Source organism: Rattus rattus, chromosome X (assembly GCF_011064425.1).
Source record: "Rattus rattus isolate New Zealand chromosome X, Rrattus_CSIRO_v1, whole genome shotgun sequence".
Classification (NCBI taxonomy): Eukaryota; Metazoa; Chordata; class Mammalia; order Rodentia; family Muridae; genus Rattus; species Rattus rattus.
In genome coordinates this window covers 130,318,371-130,330,988 of record NC_046172.1, presented here as the reverse complement: position 1 = coordinate 130,330,988, position 12,618 = coordinate 130,318,371, and the positions used below count along the sequence as shown (strand labels likewise).

General features: G+C 48.6%; 1 protein-coding gene across 1 annotated transcript; it reads right to left on the bottom strand.

The window, feature by feature from the left end:
- Positions 1-3,674: 3,674 nt before the first annotated feature.
- On the bottom strand, positions 3,675-8,918 carry LOC116888229. Its single transcript, XM_032889516.1, has 3 exons — positions 7,979-8,918; positions 7,168-7,266; positions 3,675-5,515 (listed from the first exon to the last, which is right to left on the bottom strand). Exons 1-3 carry the CDS (start codon positions 8,916-8,918, stop codon positions 3,765-3,767), a joined length of 2,790 nt encoding a protein of 929 aa, XP_032745407.1. The 3' UTR covers positions 3,675-3,764.
- Positions 8,919-12,618: the final 3,700 nt, after the last annotated feature.

Sequence of the window (12,618 nt, the reverse complement as noted above, 5' to 3'; positions counted from 1 at the left end):
TACAAGGGTACCTACATACGTAAAAGAAACCTTACTAAAGCTCAAAACACACATTGCACCTCACACAATAACAGTAGGAGATTTCAACACACCACTCGCATCAATGGACAGATCATGGAAACAGAAATTAAACAGAGACGTAGACAGACAAAGAGAAGTCAAGAACCAAATGTACTTAACAGATATTTATAGAACATTCTATCCTAAAGCAAAAGGCTATACCTTCTTTGTAGCTCCTCATGGTACTTTCTCCAAAATTAACCATATAATTGGTCAAAAAACGAGCCTCAGCAGGTACAGAAAGATAGAAATAATCCCATGCGTGCTATCAGATCACCATGGCCTAAAGCTGGTCTTCAATAATAATAAGGGAAGAACGCAAACGTGTACCTGGAAGCTGAACAATGCTCTACTCAACAATAACCTGGTCAAGGAAGAAGTAAAGAAAGAAATTAAAGACTTCTTGGAATTTAATGAAAATGAAGGTACAACATACCCAAACTTATGGGACACAATGAAAGCTGTGCTAAGAAGAAAACTCATAGCTCTGAGTGCCTGCAGAAAGAAACAGAAGAGAGCATTTGTCAGCAGCTTGACAGCACACCTAAAAGCTCTAGAACAAAAAGAAGCAAATACACCCAGGAGGAGTAGAAGACAGGAAATAATCAAACTCAGAGCTGAAATAAACCACGTAGAAACAAAAAGGACCATAGAAAGAATCAACAGAACCAAAAGTTGGTTCTTTGACAAACTCAACAAGATAGATAAACCCTTAGCCAGACTAACGAGAGGACACAGAGAGTGTGTCCAAATTAACAAAATCAGAAATGAAAAGGGAGACATAACTACAGATCCAGAGGAAATTCAAAAAATCATCAGTTCTTACTATAAAAGACTATATTCAACAACTTGAAAATCTGCAGGAAATGGACAATTTCCTAGACAGATACCAGGTACCAAAGTTAAATCAGGAACAGATAAACCAGTTAAACAACCCCTAACTCCTAAGGAAATAGAAGCAGTCATTAAAGGTCTCCCAACCACAAAGAGCCCAGGTCCAGACGGGTTTAGTGCAGAATTCTATCAGACCTTCATAGAAGACCTCGTACCAATATTATCCAAACTATTCCACAAAATTGAAACAAATGGGGCACTACCTAATTCCTTCTATTGAAAAGTTCTCAGGGAGAACTTCCCCTCGGGATGGAGGTCCTCCTTCTCAATGACCAGACCGAGACCACAGGATGCAATCAGCAAGAGGATTTGGTTTATTGTCGGGATACACAGGTACCTGTGGGCGCTTCAGTCACTCGGGGGACTGGCGCGCCCCACAGAACCAAGGATGGGCTTTTTATAGGATTCTGGGGAGCAGAAGCAAGCATACAGAAGCAGATGCATGGTTACAGGGATATAATTGGTGGATTCTAATGTAGCAAGGGTTCAAGTTCCCTAGCTACCTTCCTGAAACATAACGGCTGACTCGGCCCCCCAAGGGTTTAGCCCGGGGGCAAGTTCCCTAGCTACCTTCCTGAAACATAACGGCTGACTCAGCCCCTCAAGGGTTTAGCCCGGGGGCAAGTTTCCTAGCTACCTTCCTGAAACATAACGGCTGACTCGGCCCCCCAAGGGTTTAGCCCGGGGGCAAGTTTCCTAGCTACCTTCCTGAAACATAACGGCTGACTCGGCCCCCCAAGGGTGTGGGACCTCTCCCGGGGCTTTTCTCATTGTCAGGCGCTCAACCACAGTCGTCCTGTTGCCATGCCTTCAACCATACACATCTTGCTTGGCAGCCGCTGTGTACTCAGTGTTCTAACCTTTCCCTGAACCAGTCATCTTAAGTACAGCCTTGCAAAATGGCGTTACTGCTGCTAAGCTGGGGTCTTTCATTCCCCCATTTTCTTTTGCTAACTTTGAGTGAAATCTTTCACTCAACTTGGTCAAGAAATTTCTGTTTCTTGTTGTCTCAGCCTATGGTACTGCTGCGTCAGTACGAGGGTCTGAATGACTGAAAGTCTACCCTTCATGAACTGTACCAGCCTATTAAGGATGCAGGGTCCAAAAAGAAGAATTAGGAGAAGAATAAGTAGGGGTCCCATCAGGGTAGACAGGAGGGTAGCAAACCAAGGGGATCGGTTAAACCACCCCTCGAACCATCCCTGTTGGGAATCAAACAGTTTTTGTCTTTGGGCCAGGCGTTCTCGAAGCTTAGCCATATTATCTCTTACTATTCCAGTATGGTCTGCATAGAAACAGCACTCTTCTTTTAGAGCAGCACATAATCCACCCTCGGGGAGGAACAACATATCTAGCCCTCGTCTGTTTTGGAGGACCACTTCAGACAACGATGTTAAGGACTTTTCTAATGCACTCACAGACTCTTCTATAGCTTTAAGATCTGCATTCATGGCTGCTTGTAACTGACGGAAATGACCAGTTTCTATGAGTGCAGTGGTCCCGGTCCCTATACCCGCGGCCACTTCCCCCAAGGTGATCCCTCCTAGGAGTAAAGCTAAAGTCAGGGTGGCAGGCTCTCGTCGGAAACGAGTCTGTCTCTCGAAAAACGAGTATATATACTCGGATTCATGGTAGGTGACTTTGGGCCAAATTTCTACTAATACACAATAGTCAGAGGATTGGTTGAGGACTGTGGCTGAGATGCAGGGTGTTAGTCCGGTATTGCAGGCCCAGTATGTGCCTTTTGGGGCTGCCAGGAAGTAGTTCCCGATGGGAATCTTCTGAGTGGTGTTGCAGAGGGTCTGGTGTGTGTGGGGTACATTCCCCAAGCAGAGCCCTCGTCCCGAGGCCTCGGGCAGAGTTAGTTTGTGGCTGGGGGTATTGGCACAACTGTCTGGGGCAGCAGTCAGGTTGGTATAATTTCCAATGACTGCCACCCCTTCATAATAGGGTGGACCGGAAACGAGGCACAACCAGCACTCCTGAGTCCTAAAGGGGTCTGAATAGTTGAGAGCCAGATATGCACCAGCCACCAAATTGAATAATCGATCCCCAGTGCCTGGCGACGGGGAGATCAAAATGGTGGAGCCCCCCATTGTGGAGAAGGGGCTCGTAGGGGTACTACCAGGGGCTTGGGTGACCTTAGGCAATGACGGGGGTTGGGCTTGTACCGGGAGCGAGGGAGGCTTCTGATCTGGTAGAACTAGGTTGGGTCCAATGGGTCGAGTGGTCAGGGGAGAGACTTGTCTATTTAGAGAGAACAGACCCACCGGATCGGTCCCTGTGACATATAAGCGCAGGCCCCAAGATTTGGGCCCGTCCCAGGTCGCTCTTCTACCTGAGTCGGTGAAGTGGAGGACGAGGGGATTGCACTTCTCGCCCCGTTTACACAAGGTGTAAGGAAGTCGACAGTCTCGTTTCAGAGTTATCAGGTCCCCAAGATGAGGATGGCTTCCAATATGCATCCCCAGTAGTCTCACATCCCCACTGGGCACAGTACCCACTCCCCGGCCCTCCGCACTGCCGGCTCACCCTGTGTTCAGGGCAAACGTAGATCTCTTTGTTGTGGGAAGCCGGACTGCAACCATAGTAGGTGGTTGAGGGATGCCAATTATGGGTAGTGCCAGGCTCCCACTTGTAGTCTATCACATCACAAAGGTCAAAGTATAAGGGAGGGAAGGCATCGGCCAGCGTCCCCCTTACGGAGGTAGCATTAGCCAGCCTTCCTGTCATGAGATTAGTGACTGTCCAGGTAATGTTATAAATGTGGTGGGGGCTTATTCCCCCACTGACTCTAGGCCACAAGAGGACTAGGAGGAGCCACGTAGGAGTTTTAACTTTAAGGGGTTTGGAGTGCGCTGAACTCTCCATGTCTGGGGTGTAGTGTTGTGATTAGTCAATTTCTCAGACCGGACTGCCTTGACGTGTGATGCGTGGATCCAAGCTGCGACTCCGTCTACCTTTAGGGCGGTCGGGGTAGTCAGGAGGACAGTGTAGGGTCCTTTCCACCGTGGCTCGAGATTCTTGGTCTGGTGTCTGCGCACCCACACGGTGTCTCCAATCTGGAACGGGTGTGGCACCACCGGATGCTCAAGCTTGTCCTGGTAAGCAGCGGCCAAAGGTCTCCAGACGTCTCTCTGCACTATCTGTAGGGCCTGTAAATGGGCCCTCAAAGAAGGGCTGTCAGCAAAATCAGCAATGTTTGAATCAAAGAAATGGACAAATGGGGGTGGTGCTCCATATATTATTTCAAAAGGAGTTAGACCATGGGGGCCTGGGGTATTCCAGGCCCGATATAGAACTAGGGGAAGGAGGGCCACCCAATCCTTTGAGCCAGTTGCAAGCGTAAGTTTGGATAAAGTCTCCTTAATTGTTCTATTCATGCGTTCTACCTGACCTGAACTCTGGGGTCTATAGGCACAATGTAATTTCCAATCAATCCCCAGCAATTTGGCCACCAACTGACTTACTTGGGAGACGAAAGCGGGCCCGTTGTCCGACCCCAACGCTTGAGGCATGCCATACCTGGGAAAGATTTCCTCGAGGAGCTTCTTGGTGACCATTTTTGCAGTCTCGTGCTTTGTGGGGAAGGCTTCGACCCATCCTGAGAAGGTGTCTACAAACACTAGGAGATACTTGTATCCATATATACCTGGTTTAATTTCAGTAAAATCAATTTCCCAATGGATGCCGGGACGGTGTCCCCTAGGACGAACTCCTTGTCCAATCATGGTCTTTCCCGGGTTAACCTGAGCGCACGCTTTGCAACTCTCAGTCACCTCTTGTATCGCTTTGTCCCGATTTAAAAAACACAGATTTATCTCTTCTCGATCTAGTAAGGTTTTCATCTTCTTAAACCCCAAATGGGTTAATTTATGTAAAAAGGAGATCAATTCAAAAGTCATTTTTATTGGCATAACTGTCTTTCCTTTGTAGACCCACTGTTTTAGTTGAGGGTGGTAGATGGCTCCCATTTTTTCTAGGAGCTCTATGTCCTCATGGGCATAAACCCAACTGGTTTGTCCCACTGGTGGGGGCGTGGGTTGGTCTGGGCTATTTAAGGCCAAGATTTGTTTGCTCATGGCCGCTTCTCGAGCCGTGGCATCGGCCAGCCGGTTTCCTCGTGCCTCTGGGTTGTGCCCTTTCTGGTGTCCTGGACAATGTATAATACTCAGTCTTTTGGGCAAGAATAGGGCTTCTAAGAGGGCCAGAATTTCAGCCTTATTTTTAATATCTTTACCCTCAGATGTGAGTAGCCCCCGCCTCCGGTAGATCTCTCCATGGATGTGTGCCGTGGCAAAGGCATAACGGCTGTCTGTATATACATTTAGCCTCTTACCTTTTGCCATCTTGAGCGCCTGAGTCAAGGCGATGAGTTCAGCCTGTTGTGCGGAGGTACCAGCAGGCAGGGCTTTCGCCCAAATCACTTTGTCTTCCGTAGTGACCGCAGCTCCAGCCTTTTGCTCTCCCTCTGCCAAGAAGCTGCTGCCATCTGTGTACCATGTGTGGTCAGCATTCTGAAGAGGCTGGTCCGATAGGTCCGGCCTGGTTCCATGTACTTCTGCGAGGATTTGTAGGCAGTCATGCTGTTCTGCCTCCTCTGGTAGAGGAAGCAAGGTGGCAGGATTGAGAGTGACTACGGGCCCAAACTGAACCCGTTCTGCATCCAGTAACAAGGCTTGGTAGTGGGTCATGCGGGAATTAGAGAGCCAGCGGTCTGGGGGCTGCTTTACCAAGGCCTCCACTGCGTGGGGTGCTAGGATGGTGAGTGGCTGTCCCAAAGTCAATTTTCTAGCATCCTTGATCAGGACAGCAATAGCAGCCACCATCCTTAGGCACGGTGGCCAGCTGGAGGCCACAGGGTCCAATTTCTTAGACAAGTAGGCCACAGGGCGTTTCCAGGGTCCCAACCTTTGTGTTAGGACCCCTTTAGCATACCCCTGTTTCTCATCGATGAACAGTTCAAAAGGTTTGGTAATATCAGGGAGACCCAAGGCAGGGGAGGACAATAAGGCCTGTTTGATGTTCTCAAATGCTTTTTGCTGCTCTGGTCCCCACTGGAAGAGCACCCCCAGTTTAGTGAGGGGGTACAAAGGGGCTGCCATTTCAGCAAACCCAGGGATCCAGAGGCGGCAGAATCCTGCCGTCCCCAAGAATTCTCATAGCTGTCGGCCATTCTTGGGGGCAGGGATGCCGGCCACAGTCTGTTTCCTGGCCGGGGTCAGCCATCGCTGTCCATCCCGTAGCTGGTAGCCTAAATAAGTAACCTGGGTCTGGCAAATTTGAGCCTTTTTGGCAGAGGCTCGGTAGCCCAATCGTCCCAAAGTCTGTAAGAGGGATTCAGTTCCCCGTTGGCATGCAGTTTCAGAAGTGGCCGCTAGGAGGAGGTCATCTACATATTGTAGGAGTATGAGGGTGGGATGCTGAACCCTAAAGTCAGCTAAGTCCCGATGTAAGGCCTCATCAAAGAGCGTTGGGCTGTTTTTAAACCCTTGAGGCAGTCTTGTCCAAGTTAATTGTCCTGAAAGCCCTATTTCAGGGTCTTTCCACTCAAATGCAAATAAGGGTTGGCTTTTCGGCTCAGCCGGAGGCAAAAGAAGGCATCTTTCAGGTCCAAAACCGTATACCAAGTATGTGTAGGGGGCAATGTACTGAGCAAGTTGTAAGGGTTTGGAACAGTTGGATGAATATCTTCTACCCTCTTGTTGACCTCTCTCAAGTCTTGTACTGGCCTATAATCTCCAGTGCCGGGTTTCTTAACAGGCAGAAGAGGCGTATTCCAAGGCGACCGGCAGGGGACTAGGATGCCTTGATCTAGAAGCCTCGTAATGTGAGGCCTTATACCTTGATAAGCTTCATGTGACAGGGGTTATTGTTTTATGGAGACTGGAGTTGCAGTGGCCTTTAACTGTATAATTAAGGGGGGCTGTTGGAGCGCCAACCCCATCCCACCAGTCTCTGCCCAAGCCAGTGGAAAATTCGTGACCCAAGTGTCTATTTCTAGGGATTGTGGCTTGTCCTGTCCCGGTTCATATAGTCTATATTCATCCTCTAATTGTAGGGTTAGAACTTGAAGGGGAGTTCCATGGGGGCCAGTTATTCGGGCCCCTCCTTCCTCAAAATGAATTTGTGCTTTTAGTTTGGTGAGCAGGTCACGGCCCAGCAGAGGGTATGGGCAGTCCGGTACATGTAAGAAGGAATGGGTCACCTTACCAGTAGCCAGCTGAACCCGGCGGTCCGTAGTCCATCGGTATTGTTTCTCACCAGTAGCTCCTTGTACCCAGGCCGTCCGGTCGCTGAGTTGTCCTGAAGCTCGGGTGAGGACTGAATGCTGGGCTCCTGTGTCTACCAGGAAAGTAACCGGCTGCCCCCCAACTTTAAGCGTTACCCTGGGCTCAGGGGGGGCTCCTGGCCCTGACCTCCCTAATCTTTATCTAGAGCCAAAAGGGAGGTTCGTGGTCGAGGCTTTCGGGGTCCGCCAGGCTTCTTGGGGCACTCTCTGGCCCAGTGCCCTTTCTCTTTGCAATAGGCACATTGATCTTTATCCAGCTTCAGCCCCTTTCGAGCTCCCCCCCATCTCCCTTCCTTTCTTGGCCCTGAACTATGGCGGCCAAGATTCGACTCAATTCTTTGTTTCTTTTTTTATCTCTTTCTTCCCTCTCTCTACGAACTCTATCTTCTTTTTCTTCTTGTGTCTCTCTCTTATTAAAAATCCTTTCAGCTTCCTTAAGTAAATCCTGTAATGTATAGCCCTGCAAGTTTTCTAACCTCTGTAACTTAGTCCTGATATCTGGAGCAGCCTGCCAGATGAAGGACATAGAGACACTCGTCATTTGTCCTGGGTCATCTGGGTCATAAGGAGTGTATATACGGTAGGCCTCCTTAAGTCTCTCTAGAAAGGCGGAGGGAGTTTCCCCTGCTTCCTGTAATACCTGTTTTACCTGAGCCAAATTAGTAGGGCGTCGTATAGCCCCTCGGAGACCCGCTAGAAGCAACTGGCGATAAAGGCGTAGGTGTCCCTTACCTTCAGCTGTATTAAAATCCCAGTTTGGTCTCTTAAGTGGGAATGTAGCATCAATTTCCTCAGGCAACTGGGTGGGACGCCCATCATCTCCCAGAACATGTTTTCTGGCCTCTAGGAACACTCTTTGTTTTTCCTCTGAGGTTAAGAGGGCCTGTAAGAGCTGTTGGCAGTCATCCCAAGTAGGCTGGTGAGTAAGTAAAACAGATTCTATTAGGTCGGTGAGTGCCACCGGATCTTTGGAGAAGGGAGGGTTGTGTTGTTTCCAATTGTAAATGTCAGCTGCTGAAAACGGCCAGTATTGGGTCTGGCCACCGGTTCCCTGTCTAAGTGGGAAAGCCTGGGAGGTTGAATCTGGCATCACCTCGAGCTTATTGCGCAATCTCCCTGCGACAGGGGAGAAACCTTTATCAGACTGTTGCCGGGCAACTGATCTGGCCGGCGGCTCTGCCTCCTCCGTGTCAGCCGGGCCTGTAGGTAAACGATATGGGGGAGGAGGATCTTCAGAGAGAAGATCTATGAGAGGGGAGTTTGGGTCTGCCGGGAGGACAGGTTTCTTAATTAGAGTGGGGTAGAGAGAGGAAGACGTGGCCGGCGGGCCGGGCGGGGCCGAGGAGACAGGCTTGGGGTTGAGGGGAGGCCAATTCGGGTCCACGAAGGGTTCCGCCCAGGGGGGGGGTTCTAAGGCGAGACTCTCCCAAGTGATAATATAAGGAACCTGGTCAGGATGTCCGTGGAAGACCCGATCTTTAACCTGTAAAATAATGATCTTATTAAATGTGCCATTCACTGGCCATCCCACTCCGAGAGTGGGCCACTCAGATGTGCAGAGAGTCTGCCATTTTCCTTTTTTAACCTCGACAGACTGGTTGTGTGCCCGGTCGTGGACGTCTTTCCAATGATCAAGAGTGAGACTTAAGGGCATTGTTAGAGACTGTCCCATGTTAGTTCTAAGGAAGATTAGGACACAGAGAAAACAAACAACACCAACAGTCAAACAAACAACAGACAGGCGTGCTGCACGGCTTTGGTACCAAACTGAAAGCAAAAAGTCAGACGGAGGGGGCAAAGGTCCAGGGCCCTCTGAAAGCCAAAAATACAGACAGAGGTGCCGTAAGTCTGGATCCTCCTCTTCTGACCAGAGTCCCAGATTCGGCCCCGAAAAATCGGGCCCCTAACACCCTTGGAACGTCTTCCAGGGCTTCGGGGCGAGAAGTCCGAGCTCGTCAGCTCCTTCTTCGCCCGCCCAAATTCCAAACAACCTGGCTGAGCCCTCACAGAACAGACAGAATAGGGCAGAACGAGACAGAATCAGACAGACGCCGGCCGGCTTACCTCCCAGTGGGTGGTCGGTGGTCCTGGGTGGAGGATCTCCTTTCCCGGCCAATGCACCAAATGAAAAGTTCTCAGGGAGAACTTCCCCTCGGGATGGAGGTCCTCCTACTCAATGACCAGACCGAGACCACAGGATGCAATCAGCAAGAGGATTTGGTTTATTGTCGGGATACACAGGTACCTGTGGGCGCTTCAGTCACTCGGGGGACTGGCGTGCCCCACAGAACCAAGGATGGGCTTTTTATAGGATTCTGGGGAGCAGAAGCAAGCATACAGAAGCAGATGCATGGTTACAGGGATATAATTGGTGGATTCTAATGTAGCAAGGGTTCAAGTTCCCTAGCTACCTTCCTGAAACATAACGGGTTGACTCGCCCCCAAGGGTTTAGCCGGGGGCAAGTTTCCTAGCTACCTTCCTGAAACATAACGGCTGACTGGCCCCCAAGGGTGTGGGACCTCTCCGGGCTTTTCTCATTGTCAGGCGCTCAACAACCGAGTCATCCTGTTGCCATGCCTTCAACCATACACATCTTGCTTGGCAGCCGCTGTGTACTCAGTGTTCTAACCTTTCCCTGAACCAGTCATCTTAAGTACAGCCTTGCAAAATGGCGTTACTGCTGCTAAGCTGGGGTCTTTCACTATGAAGCCACAATTACTGTTATACCTAAGCCACACAAAGACTCAACAAAGAAAGAGAACTTCAGACCAATTTCCTTTATGAATATCGACGCAAAAATACTCAATAAAATTCGCGCAAACCGAATCCAAGAGCACATCAAAACAATCATCCACCATGATCAAGTAGGCTTCATCCTAGGTATGCAGGGATGGTTTCACATGGAAAACCATCAAAGTGATCCATTATATAAACAAACTGAAAGAACAAATCCACATGATCATTTCATTAGATGCTGAGAAAGCATTTGACAAAATTCAACACCCCTTCATGAAAAAAGTCCTGGAAAGAATAGGAATTCAAAGCCCATACCTAAGCTAAAAAGTAAAAGCTATATACAGCAAACCAGTTGCTAACATTAAACTAAATGGAGAGAAACTTGAAGCAATCCCACTAAAATCAGGGATTAAACAAGGCTGCCCACTCTCTCCTTACTTATTCAATATAGTTCTTGAAGTTCTAGCCAGAGAAATCAGACAACAAAAGGAAATCAAGGGGATACAGATTGGAAAAGAAGATGTCAAAACATCATTATTTGCTGATGATATGATAGTATATTTAAGTGATCACAAAAGTTCCACCAGAGAACTACTAAAGCTGATAAACAACTTCAGCAAAGTGGCTGGGTATAAAATTAACTCAAATAAATCAGTAGCCTTCCTCTACACAAAAGAGAAACAAGCCGAGAAAGAAATTAGGGAAACAACACCCTTCATAATAGACACAAACAATATGAAGTATCTCGGTGTGACTTTAACCAAGCAAATAAAAGATCTGTACAATAAGAACTTCAAGCTTCCTGGTTGCTGCCACCGCAGAGAGCCCGTGGGCAGCACCCCGCGAGTGAACTTGAGCCTCGGGACCACAGGTAAGACCAACTTTTCTGCTGCAAGAAAGCGGCCTGGTGATCTCGGGACACACGGAGGCAGAATTCCTCTAGGACCGGGCACGTCCTGTGTTTACCGGAAGTCCCACACCCGCGGATCCAGGCCTGCAGCAGCTCTCTGCTCCCAGAACCCGTGGGAGAAACCTCACCGCATGGTCAGGTGGGCACTCCTGAGGCTGCAGAGCAGAAGAGACCACCAACACTGCCCACCCCTGCAGACATCCCTGGCCCAAGAGGAAACTGTATAAGGCCTCTGGGCTCCCGTGGGAGAGGGCCCAGGAGCGGCAGGACCCCTGCCTGAGACACCGCCGGAACCTGAAGGAAACAGACCGGATAAACAGTTCTCTGCACCCAAATCCCATGGGAGGGAGAGCTAAACCTTCAGAGAGGCAGACACGCCTGGGAAAACAGAAGAGACTGCTCTCTGCACACACATCTCAGACGCCAGAGGAAAACACCGGAGGCCATCTGGAACCCTGGTGCACGGAGGCTCCCGGAAGGGGCGGCACAGATCTTCCTGGTTGCTGCCACCACAGAGAGCCCGTGGGCAGCACCCCGCGAGCGAACTTGAGCCTTGGGACCACAGGTAAGACCAACTTTTCTGCTGCAAGTGACCTGCCTGGTGAACTCAAGACACAGGCCCACAGGAACAGCTGAAGACCTGTAGAGGGGAAAAACTACACACACGAAAGCAGAACACTCTGTCCCCATAACTGGCTGAAAGAAAAGAGGAAAACAGGTCTACAGCACTCCTGACACACAGGCTTATAGGACAGTCTAGCCACTGTCAGAAATAGCAGAACAAAGTAACACTAGAGATAATCTGATGGCGAGAGGCAAGCGCAGGAACCCAAGCAACAGAAACCAAGACTACATGACATCATCGGAGCCCAATTCTCCCACCAAAACAAACATGGAATATCCAAACACACCAGAAAAGCAAGATCTAGTTTCAAAATCATATTTCATCATGATGCTGGAGGACTTCAAGAAAGACGTGAAGAACTCCCTTAGAGAAACACAGGAAAACATTAATAAACAAGTAGAAGCCTACAGAGAGGAATCGCAAAAATCCCTGAAAGAATTCCAGGAAAACACAATCAAACAGTTGAAGGAATTAAAAATGGAAATAGAAGCAATCAAGAAAGAACACATGGAAATAACCCTGGATATAGAAAACCAAAAGAAGAGACAAGGAGCTGTAGATACAAGCTTCACCAACAGAATACAAGAGATGGAAGAGAGAATCTCAGGAGCAGAAGATTCCATAGAAATCATTGACTCAACTGTCAAAGATAATGTAAAGCGGAAAAAGCTACTGGTCCAAAACATACAGGAAATCCAGGACTCAATGAGAAGATCAAACCTAAGGATAATAGGTATAGAAGAGAGTGAAGACTCCCAGCTCAAAGGACCAGTAAATATCTTCAACAAAATCATAGAAGAAAACTTCCCTAACCTAAAAAAAGAGATACCCATAGGCATACAAGATGCCTACAGAACTCCAAATAGATAGGACCAGAAAAGAAACACTACCCGTCACATAATAGTCAAAACACCAAACGCACAAAATAAAGAAAGAATATTAAAAGCAGTAAGGGAAAAAGGTCAAGTAACATATAAAGGCAGACCTATTAGAATCACACCAGACTTTTCGCCAGAAACTATGAAGGCCAGAAGATCCTGGACTGATGTCATACAGACCCTAAAAGAACACAAATGCCAGCCCACGTTACTGTATCCTGC

What these genes read in the sequence shown, in the direction of transcription:
- LOC116888229 (XM_032889516.1), bottom strand. Translation starts at nt 8,918, where the DNA reads ATGGGACAGTCTCTAACAATGCCCTTAAGTCTCACTCTTGATCATTGG. An exon ending in GGATTTTAATACAGCTGAAG is followed by an intron (nt 7,267 to 7,978) that starts GTAAGGGACACC and finishes TCCTCACCCGAG; the next exon opens with CTTCAGGACAACTCAGCGAC. An exon ending in CCGGGTTCAGCTGGCTACTG is followed by an intron (nt 5,516 to 7,167) that starts GTAAGGTGACCC and finishes AAATCCTCGCAG; the next exon opens with AAGTACATGGAACCAGGCCG.